This window comes from Lynx rufus, unplaced genomic scaffold (genome assembly GCF_022079265.1).
Source record: "Lynx rufus isolate CCGP_SWC_20201006 ecotype Redwood Valley unplaced genomic scaffold, mLynRuf1.p SCAF_24, whole genome shotgun sequence".
In the NCBI taxonomy this organism is placed as follows: domain Eukaryota; kingdom Metazoa; phylum Chordata; class Mammalia; order Carnivora; family Felidae; genus Lynx; species Lynx rufus.
Window position 1 is genome coordinate 984,450 of NW_025814839.1, and position 19,936 is coordinate 1,004,385.

Here is a 19,936-nt window from a genome sequence, read left to right on the forward strand (position 1 = left end):
AGAGAGGGAGACACAGAATCTGAAGCAGCTACAGGCTCTGAACTATTAGCACAGAGCCTGTCGCCGGGCTCAAACTCATGGACCGTGAGATCGTGACCTGAGTCGAAGTCAGAAGCTTAACTGACTGAGCCACCCAGGTGCCCCTGGTTTTTTTTCTTTTAACTTTGAAAGACAGAGTGTGAGCAGGGGAGGGGCAGAGAGAGAGGGGGAGACAGAGGATCAGAATTGGGCTCGATGCGGGGCTCGAACCCACCAACCCTGAGATCGTGACCTGACCTGAAGTCAGATGTTCAACCTACTGAACCACCCAGGCACCCTGAATGCACAAGTTTTAAGTGTTGATGTAGTCCTGTTTATGTATTTATTCTTTCATTGCCTGTGCTTTTGAAGAAATCGTTGCTAAATCCAGTGACATAAAGCTCTTCCCCTATGTTTTCTTCTAACAGGTTTATAGCTTTGTCTTTTGTATCTATTTTGAGTTAATTTTTATATATGGTGTAAGGCAAGGGTCCACCTTTATACTTTTGCATGTAGGTATCCAATTTTTCCAACAACATTTGTTGAAAAGACTGTCCTCCACCCCCACCCCACCCCCTGCCCAAGAATGGTCTTAGCACCCTTGTTGAAAATTATTGGACCATATTTGCTAGGGTTTATTTCTGGGCACTCTGTTCTAATCCTTCATTCCTTTTTATGGTGGAGTAATATTCCATTGTTTGGATATACCATATTTTATTTGTGGCAAGTCTAACGTTTTATCTCCTTATTTAATCACTGGGCGTTGTCACGTCTGTGATTTATGGATTACTGAGTCCTTGCCCGGGGGCCTGACTCCAATCTTTAGAACACTGTACCCTGAAAATAGTGTCTTTTCTGTTTGCCTGCCTTGCTCTTTGGTTGTTTTATCCGTGGCCACTCACCATTGTGATGGTAGAACCTGAGTGTGGAGAAAATCAGGTACACCTACCCCCATAGAAAGGTAGCAATATATTCCCGGGAAAGACCAGCACCATTGCAGAGTTTTCTGCCTATGACTATTACAAATTTCTAATCAAACCTAAAAGAACTCGTTTTGTAATCCACACTGCTAATATTCTTACTAATACCCTATCTGTAGAATGCTTTCTAATTTTCAAAGCAGTGATTTTTGTCTTGTTTATTACTCCTAACACCCCAGCCCACGTGCCACGTGTCTCTCACACAAGTGGGGTTTGTTGGAGAACACTTTTTGCGTACTTCCGAAGTACTTCTGTCACATGCAGTATCTCATGACCTCACCTCGTATGTTCCTGCAGCAACCTCACCACGTAAGTGCTCTTACTCCCCGAGCAGGAAGCTGAGGGTTAAGTAATCTGCCAAGCCTGCAACGCTGCCTAAGGGGAGGAGCCCAGGAATCGGCCAAGTGCACAGCGCAGGGATTCTCCATTTTATTGAGAGTCAGATGCCACACACAGGTCCTGGTGACAACCGACCCGGGAGTTGTGCGCGACCCGGGCCTCCCGACTCCCGCGCGCAGCCACCAACAGCAGTCCTCTGTTTTGCCGTGGGCTTCCGAAAGTACCCCCCCCCCACCCCCTCACAGAGACCCGGATATTCCTCCACGTACAATGCAAATTCTGTGGCTGGAAAGCGTGAGCACAGAAGAAAAAGTTGTGGGCTTTTCACCTTTCTTTTCCAGACTCGCTGTGGAAACTCCGCTGCGTCTCCATAGAAACCCGGCGGCGGCGGTGGTGGCCGTCACCGGGGGCGGGGCTCAGGCGGAGGCCCCTCCCCCTCTCCGGTTTGCAACCCCTCCCAGCCAGGAGCAATCGCGGTCACCCTTAACCTCTGCGTTCCTCTTCTCGGCTGCCCTCCCTTTCTGTTGTCTTTTCGTGCCCCAAACCACACCCTGGAGGCCGCCCTCCTGCACGGTCCTCAGCGGGGTCGGTGCACCCGGCGTCCGGGCCCGGGAGCCGTAGCGCTTGGCCTGTCTGTCCCGGGCCCACCCCTCGGCCGCGCTGATTGGCCGCTCCTGGGCCACCCTCCGTCCCCGGGCAGGCAGGGTCTCAGCCTGCGGAAAGTTTTCTGCTCCGAGAGGAAGTTAGACTTTTGGAGATTGTGAGAAAGCAGCTCTCGTGGCTGCTGGGTTCTGGGAGGCCATGGAGGAGCCCCCTTTGCGAGAGGAGGAAGAGGAGGAGGGGGAAGAAGAGGAGGAAGAAGGAGACGAGGCTGGGCCCGAGGGGGCTTTGGGCAAGAGCCCCTTCCAGTTGACCGCCGAGGACGTGTATGATATCTCCTATGTGATGGGCCGCGAGCTGATGGCCCTGGGCAGCGACCCCCGGGTGACACAGCTGCAGTTCAAGATCGTCCGCGTCCTGGAGATGCTGGAGACGCTGGTGAATGAGGGCAACCTGACCGTGGAGGAGCTGAGAATGGAGAGGGACAGCCTCAAGAAGGAGGTGGAGGGGCTGCGGACAGAGGGCTCGGCGGCCGGCAGGGAGGTGAGTGCGGGCTGCAGGGCGTGGGAGGAGAGTACCCAGGGGCCCGGAGCCCCTGAAAACAACCACAGCGCCTGTCCAATCCTCAGATTAGAAGCATTGTGATAGCTACATTTATTGAGCACTTACTAGGTGCTGGGCCCTGTGCCGAGTTTGTTCTGCATCAGGGCCTCCCAGCCCTCCCAGCATTTTTGACGTGACCTAGAGCGGTGGCTCTCCTGCTTTAGCGTGCCGCGGAATCGTCTGGGGTGTTCATTAAAGCGCACATCACTGGGCCCTAGCCCCAGAGTTTTAGATTCCAGAGGGGGCCTGGAAATCTGCATTTCTAACAGGTTCCATCACATTTTGAGAATCTCGACCTCTAGTAAGAAATAAATTCTAAGGGAGAGAAATCAGTGCCGAGGCCACCAAAAGACACCTACAAGAATGTTCAGAGCACTTTTCTTCAGAAGTGTGCCGAGCTGGAGCCAATGCTACAGAAGAATGGATTTTTAAATTGTGGTATAGTCGCTGTGGAATACTACACAGTAGGAGAAAAGAGCAGCTGTGGGCATGACTCTCACTGGTGTTACACAGGGAGACAGGAGACCGGCACAAAAGAGAATCTACTGTGTATTTACGTGAAACTGCAGCACAGGCAAAATAACCTGTTTTTATAGAAGACAGATTGGGGGTAACCCCAGGGAGGGGAGAGCAGGGGGAAGGTTCATGGGGAGCTCATCTGGGTGTGGTCACATGGGTGTATACCTACGTTAATAATTATCGAGCTAGGGGCACCTGGCTAGCTGTCAGAGGAGCGTGTGACTCTTGTTCTCAGAGGTCATGAGTTCAAGCCCCACTTGGGGGTAGAGATTACTTAAAATAAATAAGTTTTTTAAAAAAATCATCCAGCTATAAACTCAAGATTAGTGCATGTGTGTTATACCTCTATTTTACAGAATTACCCATTATATCACTATCCAATATTGATGAAACAGAAGTTTCAAGAAACAATTTACCCTAACTCACCCTTATTAAACATGATGCACAATCACACTTGCCTGTTCTATTTTTATGAGTTTTTTAACCATTTTTTTATATAAAATTTTTTTTTCTTTAATCCTTATTTATTTTTGAGAGAGAGAAAGACAGAGCAAGAGTGGGGAAGGGACAGAGAGAGAGGAAGACACAGAATCTGAAGCAGGCTCCAGGCTCTGAGCTGTCAGCACAGAGCCCAATCAGGGGCTCGAACTCACAAAACATGAGATCGTGACCTGAGCCAAAGTCAGACGCTCGACCGACTGAGCTACCCAGGTGCCCTGGAGTATTTTTTTATTTTACAGTGAGAGAGAGCATGAGCAGGGGAGGGGACAGAGATAGAAAGAATCTTTTTTGTTTTTTAATGTTTATTTATTTATCTTGAGGGAGAGAGAGAGCGGGGGAGGGAGAGAGAGAGGATCGCAAATAGGCTCTGCACTGTCAGCACAGAGCCCGACACAGGGCTCAAACTCAATAACCTCGAGATCATGACCTGAGCCGAAGTCAAGGGTAGGTTGGTCCCTTAACAGACTGAGACACACTGGTGCCCCATGAAAGAGAGAGAATCTTCAGCAGGCTCCATGCTCAGTATTGGAGCCTGATGAAGGGCTTGCTCCCATGACCCTGAGATTATGACCCGAGCCCAAATCAAGAGTTGGTCGCTCAACCAACTGAGCCACCCAGGTGCCCCTATTTTTATGAGTTTTAAAATTCTTGTTGCAATTGATTGAATTAAGACCATGAATTACTAGTGGTCTCCAGCCACAATTGAAAAAAAACAAAACTGTTCTAAGTGGACATCTCACTTAATCCTCTGACTATCAGCATATCCATTTTATAGAAATGGAGGCACAGAATAGTTAAGTGATTTGCCAGGTGACTTTCTCGGAGTAAGAGATGAAGGCAGGGTTTGAGCTCAGAGATGCTAGTCTCAACCTCTGCACACTAAATGCAGACATTTGACCTCATTTGCTGGAATGACATTTGATGAGCAACTTCATAGAGCTGGATCCTGGGGCTGCAGAGGTAAATTAGACAGGAGCCTTCCCTCCCAGAGCTCACATCGAGTGGGAGATCTAAGACACCCACACCTCCCGAATCACAAACCGAGAAGTGTGCCGGGAAAGGACAACAGGAACAGGGCGCTGACATTCGCGGGGGGAAAAAAGAGTGAAAGTTTCTGGTCACTTCTCTGGCAAACTTTTATTTCACCTACTCACGTGTCACAGTGACAACAGTGTTTGTGGATACATTTCTGCTTTAGTGTCCGTCATCTAAGGTGGCTATCATGAGTACCATTCGTAGCCTGGCTTTGAAGACTCGAGAGAAGTTAAACGTCTTGCTCGGGATGGCTCAGCTCACATTCTGAGCTCATTCCCATCACCTCCGATTCCAGGAACAAGGATATGGAGGGAGCCCCACACGGACCATGTACAGTGTGCTCTGCCCAGGGGCCGGGTGATTTTCTGTAGTGGGCACAGCGGACAAGCTTTATCAGGCAGCAGATGAGATGGCATGTTCCTCCCAAACCTTAAACCCTAAGCCCAGAAGTGGGTGAAGGGGCAGAGAGAATGAATGTTTAGCGCCACTAGGCAGTTCATAAAAATACATCTTCTTCCTCTTTTTCTTTTAACTGTGGTAAAGTCCATATAAAATTTGCCATCCTAACCATTTCTAAGTGCACAGTGAAGTGGCATTGAAGTATATCCACGCTGTTGTGTAACCATCACCACTGTCCTTGCAGAATTCTTTTCATCTCACAGAACAAACTCTGTCTCTGTGAAACACCAGCTCCTTATTCCCCCCTCCCCGTATCTATTTTCTATCTCTGTGAATTTGCCTATTCCAGCTACTACATATAAGAGAATGATATGTGTTTCCTTTTGTCACTGGCTTATTTCACTGAGCACAGTGTCTTCAAGGGTCATCCATGGTATAGCAGGTGTCAGAATTCCCCACCTTTTAACAGCTGAATAATAGTCTGTTGTGTGGAGATACCATATTTTGTTTGTCCGTGCATCTGTTGGTGGATGCCTGGTTTGCTTCTACTTTTTGGCTAGGGTGAATAATGCTGCTATGAACGTGGATGTATAAATATCTCTTCAAGCCCCTGCTTTCACTGCTTTGGGTATATAATTAGAAGTGGAATTGCTGGGGGGACCCGGCTCAGTCGGTTGAGCGTCCGACTTCGGCTCAGGTCATGATCTCACGGTTCATGAGTTTGAGCCCCGCGTCAGGCTCTGTGCAGACGGCTCAGAGCCTGGAGCCTGCTTCGGATTCTGCCTTCCTCTCTCTCTGCCCCTCCCCCGCTCCTGTGCTTGAGGTCTCTCTCTTGCTCTCTCGTTCCCTCTCTCTCTCAAAAGCAAATATATAAACATTAAAAAAAAAAAAGTATATGGGTACCTGGGTGGCTCATTCTGTTGTGTCTGACTTCGGCTCAGGTCATGATCTCACGGTTTATGAGTTCGAGCCCCACGTTGGGTTCTGCGCTGACAGCTTGGAGCCTGGAGCCTGCTTCAGATTCCGTGCCTCCTTCTCTCTCTGCCTTCCCCCACTCACACTCTGTCTCTCTGTCTCTGTCTCTCTCAAAAATAAATAAACATTAAAAATTTTTTTAAAAAGAAGTGTAATTGCTGGATCATGGGATAATTCTGTTTTTAATTTTTTAAGGATCTGCCATATGGTTTTCCATAGTGACTGTACCATTTTACATTCCCAACAGCAGTACACGAGAATTCCATCTCCTTTCAATACTTGTTCTTTTCTGTTTTGTTTGTTTACAATAGCCACCCTAATGGGTGCGAGGTAGTTTTTTCCTTTCCCTTTTAAAACTTTAAGTTTAGGGGTGCCTGGGCGGCTCAGTCAGTTAAGCGTCCAGCTCTTGGTTTTGGCTCAGGTCATGATCTCACAGTTCAGGGGCTCAAACCCCGCTTCAGGCTACATGCTGTCATGTGCTGACAGCACGGAACCTGCTTAGAGTTCTCTCTCTCTCCCTCTCTCTCTGCCCCTCCCCTGTTCTCTCTCTCTTTCTCAAAATAAATAAATAAAATAGATGGAAGTTCAGGGGCGCCTGGGTGGCGCAGTCGGTTAAGCGTCCGACTTCAGCCAGGTCACGATCTTGCGGTCCGTGAGTTCGAGCCCCGCGTCGGGCTCTGGGCTGATGGCTCAGAGCCTGGAGCCTGTTTCCGATTCTGTGTCTCCCTCTCTCTCTGCCCCTCCCCTGTTCATGCTCTGTCTCTCTCTGTCCCAAAGATAAATAAACGTTGAAAAAAAAAATTAAAAAAAAAAAATAAATGGAAGTTCAAAGTTCAAAAGGTAACAAAAGTGTTCGCCTTGAAAACTTTTCCTCCCCAATTCTCTCCACCCCCAGCCAACCACTTACCCTCCCTGGAAAAAATTAAAATGATCAGTTTCTTGTGTGTCCTTCCAGAGGTACCTTACGCAAACAAAAGCAGATGTGAAAATATTTTTTTCTTTTTTATACAAATGGTATTATAATATATACCCAGCTCTGCCTTTTGTGTATTTTCACTTAACATAGCATGAAAGTTGAGTTAAATCAGGATGAAGAGCTTCTTCATCTTTTAATGGCTTTGAAAACTTCCATTGTACAATATCAATTATTCAGCCTGAGGGTTCTTAACTCGAAGTTCTTAGATGCCCAAGGGAATCGTGACTCTAATCCAAGAGGTCCATGCCCTGGCATGGGAAAAAATTATATTTTCATTTTCATTAACCTCCAACTGAAATGTGTCATTTTCCTCAGTTGCAAATATAGATGACAAACCACAGTAATAATAGCAGTACCTGTGGCAGTCACCAGTGGAAACCGCAGATATTTTCAAGTCCTGTAACAATATAGTTCCCATCTTAAAGCTTTGCATTTGTTCAGTATTTTACTAGACCTGCATCTAGATCACCTTATTTTTTTTTAAGTTTATTTATTTTGAGAGAGATCTCAGGAGCAAGTGGGGGAGGGACAGAGAGAGAGGGACAGAATCCCAAGCATTCTCCACACTGTCTGTCACCACAGAGCCTGACATGGGGCTTGAACTCACAAACCATGAGATCATGACCTGAGCCAAAAATCAAGTGTCAATGCTTAACCGACTGAGTCACCCAGGTGCCCCTAGATCACCTTATTTGATAAAGAAGTAGATATAGGGGCACCTGGGTGACTCAGTCGGTTGAGTGTCCAGCTCTTGATTTCAGCTCAGGGCATGATCCCAGGGTTGTGGGATTGAGCCCCGCTTCAGGCTCTGTGTTGAGTGCGGAGCCTACTTAGGATTCTGTCTCTCTTCAGCTCTGCCCCTCTCCCTGGCTCACACTCTCTCTCAAAAAAAAAAAAAAACAGAAGAAGAAAATATACATCAAAGTATTTATATACACACACAAAACACATATACGTATATGTGTATACGTGTTGAGTGTGGAGCCTACTTAGGATTCTGTCTCTCTTCAGCTCTGCCCCTCTCCCTGGCTCACACTCTCTCTCAAAAAAAAAAAAAAAACAGAAGAAGAAAATATACATCAAAGTATTTATGTACACACACAAAACACATATACGTATATGTATATATGCATATACAAAGTAATATTTATATATATTATTTATTCACTCACAGTTTTTCTCAACTATTTGAGCAGACATTATGTTAGTTGCAGGATTAGTAGAAGATTAGGACCCTTTACCCTAAAATCTCACAAGACATACTATTGCATCGTGACAGTAAATGATTAAATTCAGGGGAAAAAGGTCATAGAATACTAAGATCTAATATACTATCCCTATTCAAAATTCATGATAATGCCCTTTACAGCGTCTTCTTTCTGGTGCAGAATCTAGTCCAGGGTTACATAGTACCTTTAGTTGACACATTTCTTTACTCTTGAAGAGTTCCTCAGCTTTTCCTTATGTTTTACAACCTTGACATCTTTGAAGATTATATATCAGTTTGTTTGTAGAACGTCCTTCAATTTAGGTTTGTTTTGATGTGCCATCGTCATCGTTAGATTCAAGATACGCAGTTTAGCAGGAATACCACTGAAGAGATGCTGTGTCCTTCTCAGTGCGATGTATGAGGAGGCACCTGCTTCAGTTTGTGATTATTGGTGATGTTAACTTGCATCACTTGGTTAACGTGGTGTCTGTGAGATTTCTGCACTGTAAAGGTGCCTTTATTCCCTTTGTAATTCGTAAGTTGTAGGAAGATGCTTTGAAACTGTGCAAAATATTCTATTCCCCAACAGATTTTCACCCTAAAGTTTTAGATCCATTCCTTAGTCTTGCCTGAATCAATTATTACTAAGTTGGTTGCAAATGGATAATTTTTTTTTTAACTCTGTCATCTTCTGCACTTATTACTTGGCCTTCTGCTGTAAGATACAAATTCCCCTCCTCCTCTCCTGTACTCATCAGATCTCTCCAGAGACACAGAACCAATAGGAGAAATAGCTCTCAATATAAAGAGGATAGTTATTTGAGGAATTCGCTCATGCGGTTATGGAGGCTGAGAAATCTTACTTAAAATCTACAAGTTGCAAGCTGGAGAACCAGTGAGTCCTGTGAACTGGGGGTGGGGGGCTGATGGTGGAAATCCTGGTCTGGATCCCAAACCCCAAGAACCAGGGGTGTCAATGTCTGAGGACAAGAGAAGAAGGGATGTCCTGTATCAACTGACGGAGCTCAAATTCACCCTCTTTCCCCCTTTCCTTCCATGTGGGCCCTCAGGCCCTCAGTGGATTGGATGATGCCCGCCCCGCCCCCCAGCTGCTTTACTCAGCTCATCAAACCAAATGCTAATATCTTCCAGAAACGCCTTCACAGACACACCCAGAAATGTTTAACCAGCTTTCTGGGCATCCCTTAGCCCAGACAAGTAAAATTAGACACATAAAATTAGCCATCACATCCCCATTAATTAGTTAATTGATTTAAATTTTAAGTATGAACTCCTGAATTCTCTTTTTATGTGAACTGTTACTGTCCATTCCTGTTATTACTCGTTTTGATACTCAAATTGTTCTCAGTCTGGCCAGGGGGAACTCCTTCAAACTGTCATTTTGACATTTTGTTCCCTTCCACAAGGAAATGTTCCAGGCTCATCTTATAGTTTTCCTGTTCCAACCCTGAAATCAGCCATTCTCCAAGGAGCCTTGGTTGTTTACTTGGAGAATGGTACTTAGAACTTTTGCTTCTTTACCATCAACCAAACACTTCCAACAGGCAGCGTCTCATCCGATAGGGTGCCTGGGAGTAACAAAACAGAATTTTCCTTTCTGGGGTGGACAGTCCATCTTTTTACTTTTTTTTAAGAAAATGTTTTTAATGTTTATTTTTTTGAGAGAGAGAGAGAGAGAGCGAGCGAGCGAGCAGGGGTGGAGCAGAGAGAGAGGGAGACAGAATCTGAAGCTGGCTCCTGTCAGCACAGAGCCCGACGTGGGGCTCGAACCCACGGACCACGAGATCATGACCTGAGCTGAAGTCGGCCGCCCAACCGGCTGAGCCACCCAGGGACCCCAACAGTCCAAGTGCATGAGGGAAACTGTATAAGCAACCCGATATCTTTTCTTACAGGTAAACCTGGGACCAGACAAAATGGTGGTTGACCTGACAGATCCCAACCGGCCACGCTTCACTCTACAGGAGCTAAGGGATGTGCTCCAGGAGCGCAACAAACTCAAGTCCCAGCTGCTGCTGGTGCAGGAAGAGCTGCAGTGCTATAAGAGGTGGGGCTCTGATGCCGTGGGGACCCCTGCACTGAAGGATCAGACCCCGTCTGGAATTCCGTGATGTGCTATGTATTCGTTCTTGTGTTCACTCAGCCAGTTTCTCAAAGACCTAGTATTCCTGGGGAATAGCAGTGAACAAAACAGAGAAAGTCCATGCTAGTCTAGGGGAAGACAAGCAATCAACAAGGAAATCTGAAATGAACACGCAGGATAATGGCAACAAGTGATCTAAAAAATATAAAACAAGGTGACATGGGGCGCCTGGGTGGCTCAGTCGGTTAAGCATCTGACTCTTGATTTCGGCTCAGGTCATGATCTCACAGTTAGTGAGCTAGAGCCCCACTCTACTCACAGCGCAGAGGCTGCTTAGGATTCTCTCTCTGCCCCTCTCCTGCTTCCTCACTCTCAAAATCAATAAATGAACAGAACAAAACAAAACATCTTTCAAAACAAGGTGAGGGGCACCTGGGTGGCTCAGTAAGTTACGCATCCGACTTCGGCTCAGGTCACGATCTTCCAGTTTGTGAGTTCAAGCCCCGCGTCGGGCTCTGTGCTGACAGCTCGGAGCCTGGAGCCTGCTTCGGATTCTGTGTCTCCCTCCCTCTCTACCCCTCCCCCACTCAAATTCTGTCTCTCAAAAATGAGTAAACATGAAAAAAAAAAAAAAGCAAACAAGGTGACATATGACAGCAAAGCAAAGTGCTAGGGAATGGAGGGATCCTGTCTTACATGGCGTGGTCAGCTCAGACCCCTCTGAGGTCAATGACAAGGAGTAGCCAACCATGTAAGGACTGGTAGGGCAGAAGTGGAGCAGAAGTGCTAAGACCCTGATGTGGGAACCAGCTTGACCAATAAGAGACCCACCATGGCGGAACTTGTAACGTAGGTGGAGGTGTGCCACACCTGTGGGCCACAGGAAGGAGCTCTAATTTTATTGTTAAGTGTAACGAGAAGTCATTGGAAAGTTTTAATCAAGGAAATGACAAGATCCAATTTACTGTTTTAAAAGATCAACACGAGGGGCACCTGGCTGGCTCAGTCGGTAAAGCATGCAAGTCTTGATCTCGAGGTCATGAGTTCAAACCCCATGTTGCGTATAGAGCTTACATTTTTTAAAAAGTGTAGAATAAAATATCGATGTGGTAACTTGATAGCTGAACTACTTGTTTATGTCAGAAATGTCCTCGTTCCTCAGAAATACACACCGAAGTATTTAGGAATAAGGGGTTAAGGTGTCTCCAGCTTCCTCTCAAGTGGTTCAGAAAGAAGACAGATACGTGGATGGATGGGTAGATGGGTGGGTGGATGGGGATGGATGGATGGATAGGCAGGTAGGTAGAGACATAGATGAATAATTGGGTGATTTGGATAAAGGGCATATAGGAAATCTTCATACTAATTTTACAATTTTTCTGTAAGTTTGAAATTATATAAAAATTAAAAGTTATGAAAGATCACAATAGGGGCACCTGGCTGGCTCAGTGGGTAGAACGTGTGACTCTTGATCTCAGGTTGTGAGTTCAGGTCCCATGTTGGATATGGAGATTACTTAAAAATAAAATTAAAAAAAAAAAAAAAGATCACAATAACACATGTAGGGAAAAGATTGTAGGACAAGCAAGAGAGGCAAGAAGAAGCTGTTAACATGCCGGGTTTGGACTTTGCTATATCCATCTGCATCCTGTTTCCCAAAATATTTTCTTTCATGCCGTCACTTTTAGAAAAGGGGGCTCTGTGGTCGAATAACTCTGAGAAACCGTTGAGTTAAACAACGCAGGTTCTCTTAAAGGCAGAAGAGGGAAAGACAAAGAGAATGAAAAACTCAGCACCAGCTAATATTTATCAATGTATAAATATTATACGTGCCAGGACTCTGCTAGGCGTATTCGAAGCATCAGGTCCATTAGTGCTCACAGCAAGGTGAGTTACGGTAATGTTACCTGCAAGGTGTTCTAAGGTCCAGGGAGGTCAATACCTGCCGAAGTCCCATGGCTCGTGGTGGCTACAGTAAGACATGACATCAGACAGTGTGATTATCAGAGCCCGTGCTTTTAATTCTTGGCCACGTTTACAAGTAAGAACATAGGCTGATTCAAAACAAAGCAAAGTCCAAGTGATACCACTCTTTTTCTTTACCCCCCGCCCCATGACATTACGTTTAAATTTGCTTAAGGTAGAATCATTAAGAGGTCAGCGGTACAGTAAAAAAAAAAAAAAAAAAAAAAGTTGTAGCGAGCCACATCCAGAAAGCCCGAGCTCTGGCACCAGGAACTTAATTTTCTTCCTTCTGCTGAGGTTGGAACCGTGTTAATGGAAAGACCTGTCTTCATCTCATTTAAGAAGTCCTTCAGACACAGGTAGTGAGATGTGGGAATGGCTGAACGGCTGGTGCTGGAGCAGCTTGTTAGCGAATAAAGAGACACACCTTATTGCCAGTTCCGAATTCCCAGAGAACGGTAGCTGTGCACGTCCCGTCTGGTATAGGCCAGTAGACAGCAGGACTCTGCTTACTCACGTGGGTCCTACATTCTGGAGAAACTAGCATGCCAGCTGAGGTGTTCTCCTAGCAACCGCATCAGTTTGGAGGTCCAGGCTCTAGTGGTTTTGTTTGTTTGTTTTGTTTTGTTTTTAACTAGGCTTCACACCCAATGCGGAGCCCAACGCGGGGCTCGAACTCATGACCGTGAGATCAAGACCTGAGCTGAGGTCGAGAGTCGGGCGCTTGACCCACTGAGCCAGCCAGGCGCCCCTAATGATAGTTTTGAATTGAGGCAGTGGTGGGAGGCTTCCAAAGATGGCCACGATTTTTCCCATCCTGCATACCTTTGGCAATGAGACTTTCCCAGCCTCTAGAGGTAGAGTCTGTTTCCCCTTTCCTTCAGTCTGGGCAGCCCAGTGACTTGCCTTGACCAATGGAATGTAGCGGAAGTGATGCTGTGTGGCTTCTGCGGTGAGGGTGCCGGGAGACCTCGCAGCTTCCATTTTTATCCTTGTGGAATGCTTGAGACCATAGTTCTGTGAGGAAGCTAAGATGGTCCCACGGAGAGGTCACACAAAGGAGAAGTGAGGTGCCCCAGCTGTGTCTGCATGACCCATCAAGCCAACCATAAAAATGGAGTCATCGTAAGAAATCATAAATCCTCCTTGTTTCCAATCACTGTGTTTTAGGGTGTTATGCAACAAGAGATGATGGAAGGGGGGATTTTATTAATAATAAATCAATAATGTATTAATATTAATACTAAAGTAAATATATAAATAATAATGTCAAGTAATAAGAGCTCACTCTTTGCAAAGGACAGAGAAGGATGAATCCTGCTCTGTGACATTCATACCTCAAGAGGTGTCTTAGTCAGCTGGGTCGCCATAACAAAATACCATAGACCGGGTGGTTTAAACAGTAGGAATATTTTTCTCATAATTCTGGTGGGTAGAAGTCAAGATCAGGGTGCCAATATGGTCAGTTCTGACTCTTCCTGACTTCTTGCACATGGCAGAGCAAGCCCTCAGATGTCTCCTCTTACAAGGGCTCTGATCCAACCATGTCCCCCCTCCATGACCTCATCTAAACCTGGTTGTCTCCCAAAGGCCTCATCTCCAAATACCATTACACTGGGGCTTAGGGCTTCCATATGAATTCTGGGGGACACAATTCAATCTGTAGGGAGGAGGAAACACCATGCGCTTAAATTTGCCAGCAGGTGCCACAGCAAAATACCTAGGTGGATACAACGAGCTATGCCATTGAAATATTGCATTGTGGGGTGCCTGGGTGGCTCAGTCAGTTGAGTGTCTGTCTCTTGATTTTAGCTCAGGTCATGATCCCAGGGTTGTGGGATCAAGCCCTGCATTTGGCTGGAGTCTGCTTGAGATTCTGTCTCCCTCCCTCTGCCCCTCCCCTGCTTGCATGTACACACGTGCCCTCTCTCTCTCTAACATAAAAAAAGTTAAAAATTTGGGAGGTGTCTGGGTGGCTCAGTCAGTTAAGCCTCTGACTCTTGACTTTGGCACAAGTCATAATCTCACAGTTCATGAGACTGAGCCCTGTGTCTGGCTCCGTGCTGACAGTGAGGAACCTACTTGGGATTCTCTCTCTCTCTCTCTCTCTCTCTCTCTCTGTCTCTCTCTGTCTCTCTCTGTCTCTCTCTGTCTCTCTCTCTCCCTCTCCTCTCTCTCTTCCCCCTCCCTCCTTTCTCTCTCTCAAAATAAACAAATAAACTTAAAAAAATTAAGACTAAAAATGTTTTGAAATACTGCATTGTGGTCAGGTTTCTTTTTGTTGCAAGTGACAGAAATCCAATTCAAACTAGCTTAAGTACAAAAGAGAATTTACTGACCCACAGAGTTGGAAACGATCTTGGGATTGCCTTCAGAAATAAAGAAAAAACTGCAGTTAAGGCCTCAGGGTTGGAGCCAGGGACTTGGTGCCTCTTTCTCTCCTCCTTGCTTCTCTTTGTTTGTTGGCCTCCTTATCTTGTGTTGTAGACACACCTGCTAGGAATCTTAGGAAACATGGCTGCTGGCGACCCCAGTTGACCAAGTGAGAGAGAAGAGCTTTCTTCCAGCTTCTGTACATCAGGTCCAGGGAAATACTCTGGTCCTCTTTGAGTCAACCGACCTCAATATCTTATCAGTCAATATCAATTTAGCTCTTGTTACCATTTGACTCACTATATATTTTTTACTTTATTTATTTATTTATTTATTTATTGACTCCTTCCTTCCCCAGTGGAAAAACATGAATTACATGATAGGAGATAATTTTGTCTGTTTTGTTCACTGCTACAGTGCTTTGGCACAGGATGTGGCTTAATAAATATTTGTTGAGTGACTGTCAGGTGCTGTGTAATATCTCACTTAATCACTCAATCCTAGATGGCAGTTACTCTTATTATTCTCACTTTATTGATTAGAAAATCAAGGCTTCATGGGGCACCTGGGTGGCGCAGTCAGTTAAGCGTCCGACTTCAGCCAGGTCACGATCTCGCGGTCCGTGGGTTCGAGCCCCGCATCAGGCTCTGGGCTGATGGCTCAGAGCCTGGAGCCTGTTTCCGATTCTGTGTCTCCCTCTCTCTCTGCCCCTCCCCCGTTCATGCTCTGTCTCTCTCTGTCCCAAAAATAAATAAACGTTGAAAAAAAAAAAATCTTAAAAAAAAAAAAATAAATAAAAAAAAAATAAAAAAAAATAAAAAAAAAAAAAGAAAATCAAGGCTTCAGTTACAGAATTGATATGTGGTCATATTCCTAGAGACTGGAGAAGGTTGAAGTACTAGCCAATGCAGTTGGACAAGAGAAAGAAAGAAGAGGGATCGGCATTGGAAACATGGGAGGAAGAGTCTCATGATTGGAAACAGAATCTCTCTGACTCTAGCTTTCAGTTATTACTAATGTAATAATTATTCTTAAGACCCTTCACTTTCAGAGCTGCACAGACAGAAGGTCTGCCATAAAACAACCCATTTATTTGGCCCCTTTTCCCCAGTGGTCTGATTCCACCAAGAGAAGGCTCAGGAGGACGAAGAGAAAAAGATACCCTTGTCACCAGGCCCAGCAATGCCAGAAGTAACAAGGAGGAGAAGACCATCATAAGGAAGTTGTAAGTCACCCCGCTGCCCCATTGCCACCGAATAATTGCCAAAGGAAGGAGTGGGGGCCCGAGGAGGCTGGCCAGCTACCCAGGGTGGAGAGGTCCTGCTGTCCTGTTGGTGGTACTGCAGCTGATAGGAAAATTCAGAGAAGTATTACAATATCTGTTAGACAGCAGTCTAAGCACTTAACATACATTAATTCATTGACTTTTCACAGTGACCTTAGGAGGTAGGAACTGTCATTATCCCCATTCTGCACGTGGTAAAATAGATACAGAGAGATAAGGTAATTTGCCTGAAGTCACACAGAGAGTAAACAGCGAAGTCAGGATTTGAACCCAAGGAAGTCCAGATTCTACACTGCTGCCTCCCTACGATATAATAATACTACAAATAATACTTATTAGGGTGTAAGGGGGACTCACGGGGTGCCTAGATGGCTTAGTTGATAGAGCATGCAACTCTTGATCTTGGGGATGTGAGTTCGAGCCCCACGTTGAGTGCAGAGTTTACTTAAAAAAAGGAGGGTGGCCTGATTCATTACTTCTCTTACTTCCAACTTTGGAGGACCCTGTGTCTCCCAGCATTGGGCCACATAATGTAGTTTCCTTTGAATACTCCCCTCATGTTTATGCTCCCTTGTTAATCCGTCATTTCTCCGGGTGCTAAGCCTCAAACCATAGTGTGTGTGGTACTTGTTTAAAATTCAGATTCTCGGGGCGCCTGGGTGGCGCAGTCGGTTAAGCGTCCGACTTCAGCCAGGTCACGATCTCGCGGTCCGTGAGTTCGAGCCCCGCGTCAGGCTCTGGGTGGATGGCTCGGAGCCTGGAGCCTGTTTCCGATTCTGTGTCTCCCTCTCTCCCTGCCCCTCCCCCGTTCATGCTCTGTCTCTCTCTGTCCCAAAAATAAAAAATAAAAATAAAAAAAATAAAAAAAAAATAAAATTCAGATTCTCAGAAGTCAAGTCTAGGATGAAGCCCAGAAGTCTGGATTTCTAATAAATCCCCTAGGCAGCTCTGATGTGGAGAACCCTTGGACCACACCTCGAGAGGTGCCTTCTCGGTCACCAGGTGCCGGTACAACGAGGCACGGCTTTCTCCCACCCCGCCATGAAGCAAACAGCCTGTTTGCCTTGGCTGTCCTGGGAATGTCTGGCCTGGAGACAGTTACCTGCCCCCGATCTCTTGGACAGAAACTGAGAAACAGCCTCAGTCAGGGATCTCAAACTCAAATGCCTATGGGGGCCAGGCACTTAATGTTGATGAGTGATGGGGGGGGGGGGACATTTGCCAGAGTCCTGGCAAGAAACAAATCGCACACGTTAAAGGGGTGACTGAAAAGATTTAAAGAAGGGACATCTTACAGACATGAGCGGGGTTACACTTTGGGGAGTCCTGGAAGGCTTTCGTGAGGAGGTGACATTCAAACTGGGCCCCGAAAGACCATGAAGACTGAGAGAAAAGCATTCTTGGCAGAGGGAACAGCATGCATAAAGGCGAGGCAGGAGGTGAATGGAGGGGAGGCTGGAGATTAGTGGTGGTAGTGGCGGGGGTGGGGGTGGGGGGATGGTGAGGGTCCCACTAAGCAGTTTGAATTTCACTCTGAGAACTTCGCTAAGACGTGGAGAGTTTTAAGCAGGGGGACAACGGGACCACATTTACCTGTAAAAGCTCATCTGGCTGCTTTATGGAGGAGATGTGGGGGCAGAGTCAAAGCAGGGCCTAGGGGCGTGTTTCTTTCCCAAGGAAGCCTCTCCTGAGGCAAAGTAATAAAATGAAAGAGCACCTCCATTCCACACTAGGTGTCATTTCTGAAGGTGTTCTTTTAGCACTTTTATTGTCTGGACAGCCCATGTAGATAAGGCTTCCAGGAGGCATAAACTGCTGGTTTCTTTGTGCCTCTTCTAGGAGAGTTCTTTGGGCCCCTTAGAGAGTTTGAGCCTGATATGGAAAAAAAAAAAAAAAAAAAAGCCAGCCTGAGGTCATATGTCTAATGAGCACGAGGCCACAATTTCGTGGTCAGACCAGCTCATTGAATGAACGAACGAACGAATGAATGAATGACTTTCTGAGGAAGTAGGTCGTGCTAAGAAGGACGTTTGTCTTTATCCTGAGAACAATGGGGAGCCATGGAAAGGTTTCAGCTGCAGAATGACTTAGCTCTGTATAGTGACACGGTCACTCTGGCTGCCGCGTGAGTGTGTTCTAGGGGGTGGCGGGAAGGCTGTTGGACTGGGGGGTGGCAGTGGAGGAGATGAGAAGTGTTGGGATTAGGAACATATTTGGGGCATGGTGACTAACATGTAGCAGATGGGGGGGAGGAGCTGAGAACAACTCCCAGGTTCCCGGGCGTGAATGATGAGGCGGGGGATGGTGTCACTTCCTGAGACTGGGTACCGGTGGGGGTGGGCAGTGCGTCCAGGTTCAGGGGAGAGTGGCTGAGCCCTAACGCCTGTATCTGAACACGCGTCCAGGGCCTGCCCCAGCCATCGCTAGCAGAGCGGCTCACGGTCCTCAAGGGGTTTATCTTTGACAAGAAGCACGAGGCCGCATTCCTGTCACTGCCTTTCCAACCCACCAGCCAGCTCTGGGTCTCTCTCATAGCTGAGCCTAGCAAGCGCTGAGACAGCGTTGCACTCAACCCCCAGACAGCAGGCTTCCTTTTCAAAGCTTTGCATATGAGGGGGGAGACACTGAACGCTTGGTATTCGTGTCTCGGGGGTATCTCTGTGTTTCATCTGAGAATTTACATGCCGATCTTTATTCATTGCAAAGATCCGTCTTATAATTGGAGGTCGCGCTCATGCTTCCTCCACGATAAACCTCCTGAAATTGAAAAAGGTGTCGGACACCATCTATCGGCACAGCACAGGGGTTGAGTGGGCTCTGGGTCCTCCAACTCCTGGTTCCACAACTTACCGTGTGACCTTGGGCCTGTTGCTGAACCTTGCAGGGCCTCGGTGTGCTAATCTATAAAATGGGGACATTGATGGTACGTAGCTCATCAAGCTGTTTTGAGTGTGAAGTGAGCTGACGGAAGGAAAGCCCTAGACAGTGTCTGCCCCTAGTGAGTCCGTGGCCCGCAAGAGCCTCTTACAGATCCTTCGGGGTTCTGCACCCCTCGTTTCATTCTCTGTGTGCCCTTGACCCCTCCCTCTCTTCACACAGGTTCTTTTTCCGATCAGGGAAGTAGACACAGCTCTAAGGCCACGACTAAGGCAGAGGGTCTCGGACTCAACAAGGCAACGCGCCAAGACTCCCAGACACATCTCTCGGTGCCACGTATATGCACCGTCATCGCTCATTTGTTTCCCCTGAAAGCCACCAAGGAGGAAGGAGGGGAGGCACTCTCATGATCACTGTCTGCCAGGCCGCAGAACTGGACACCCCTGGGCGCTTGGCCTGGGCAAGACAGGAGAAGGAAAGCAAAACAAGACCCAATTCCTGCTCCATTCAGCCTCGCTGTGGGGGGGGGGGGGCCTCCAGTGTGCGCATGCGCCTTCCACTTGTCTGGTCCCGCAGGTGACCCTCGTCTCTACCGTGTGGTAGCAGTAAAAATGCATGAGCCCACAGGGAGAGGGGAGGAGAGAACGCAGGAAAAAATGGTAATGACATTCCAGTAATTTCATGGATATGTAGTGAATATTCGATTTTGCTTCATGTGACTTTACATGATTTTACATGATTTTGTATCAAAGTAAAATGACTTTTATACTTTCTTGGAGTGTTTTAGAGTGGTCTTATGTAAGGGGCTTTAACCGTTCAGACCCTCGCGCGCCAAATCTGTAAATTGTATGTATGTACGTATGCATATTGCAGATGGTGGTATATATACGGTGCAGATATATTGCAGTGACTCTGACACACCAGCATTTTGTGTGTCGCTATGAGAGAAAAAGAATGCCGCAAATTATTATTTTTTTGACAAAAGTTCCCAAGACAACCAGAGCATCTCGAGAAAGAAGAACAAAGCTGGAGGCATCACCGTCCCAGATTTCAAGATATGCCACCAAGCTGCAGTAGTCAAAACAGTATGGTGCCGGCACAAAAAAACAGACGCACAGATCAATAGAATGGAATAGCCCAGAAATAAGCCCACACTTATACTGATCTCTGATCAACT

At 46.6% G+C, this 19,936-nt stretch overlaps 1 protein-coding gene across 1 annotated transcript; it reads left to right on the forward strand.

Moving 5' to 3' along the window:
• The first annotated feature begins 1,667 nt into the window (after positions 1-1,667).
• Positions 1,668-19,532, forward strand: RILPL2 (Rab interacting lysosomal protein like 2). The gene is made up of 4 exons (XM_047088529.1): positions 1,668-2,480; positions 10,072-10,223; positions 15,709-15,822; positions 18,982-19,532. The coding sequence occupies exons 1-4, from the start codon at positions 2,139-2,141 to the stop codon at positions 19,004-19,006; spliced, it is 633 nt and encodes a 210-aa protein (XP_046944485.1). The 5' UTR covers positions 1,668-2,138; the 3' UTR covers positions 19,007-19,532.
• The last annotated feature ends 404 nt before the right edge of the window (positions 19,533-19,936 follow it).

Excerpts from the sequence above, each read along its gene's own strand:
- RILPL2 (XM_047088529.1), top strand. The coding sequence starts at position 2,139 with ATGGAGGAGCCCCCTTTGCGAGAGGAGGAAGAGGAGGAGGGGGAAGAA. Across the intron at positions 2,481-10,071 it reads GCTCGGCGGCCGGCAGGGAG|GTAAACCTGGGACCAGACAA; the intron begins GTGAGTGCGGGC and ends CTTTTCTTACAG. Across the intron at positions 15,823-18,981 it reads AAGACCATCATAAGGAAGTT|GTTCTTTTTCCGATCAGGGA; the intron begins GTAAGTCACCCC and ends CTCTTCACACAG.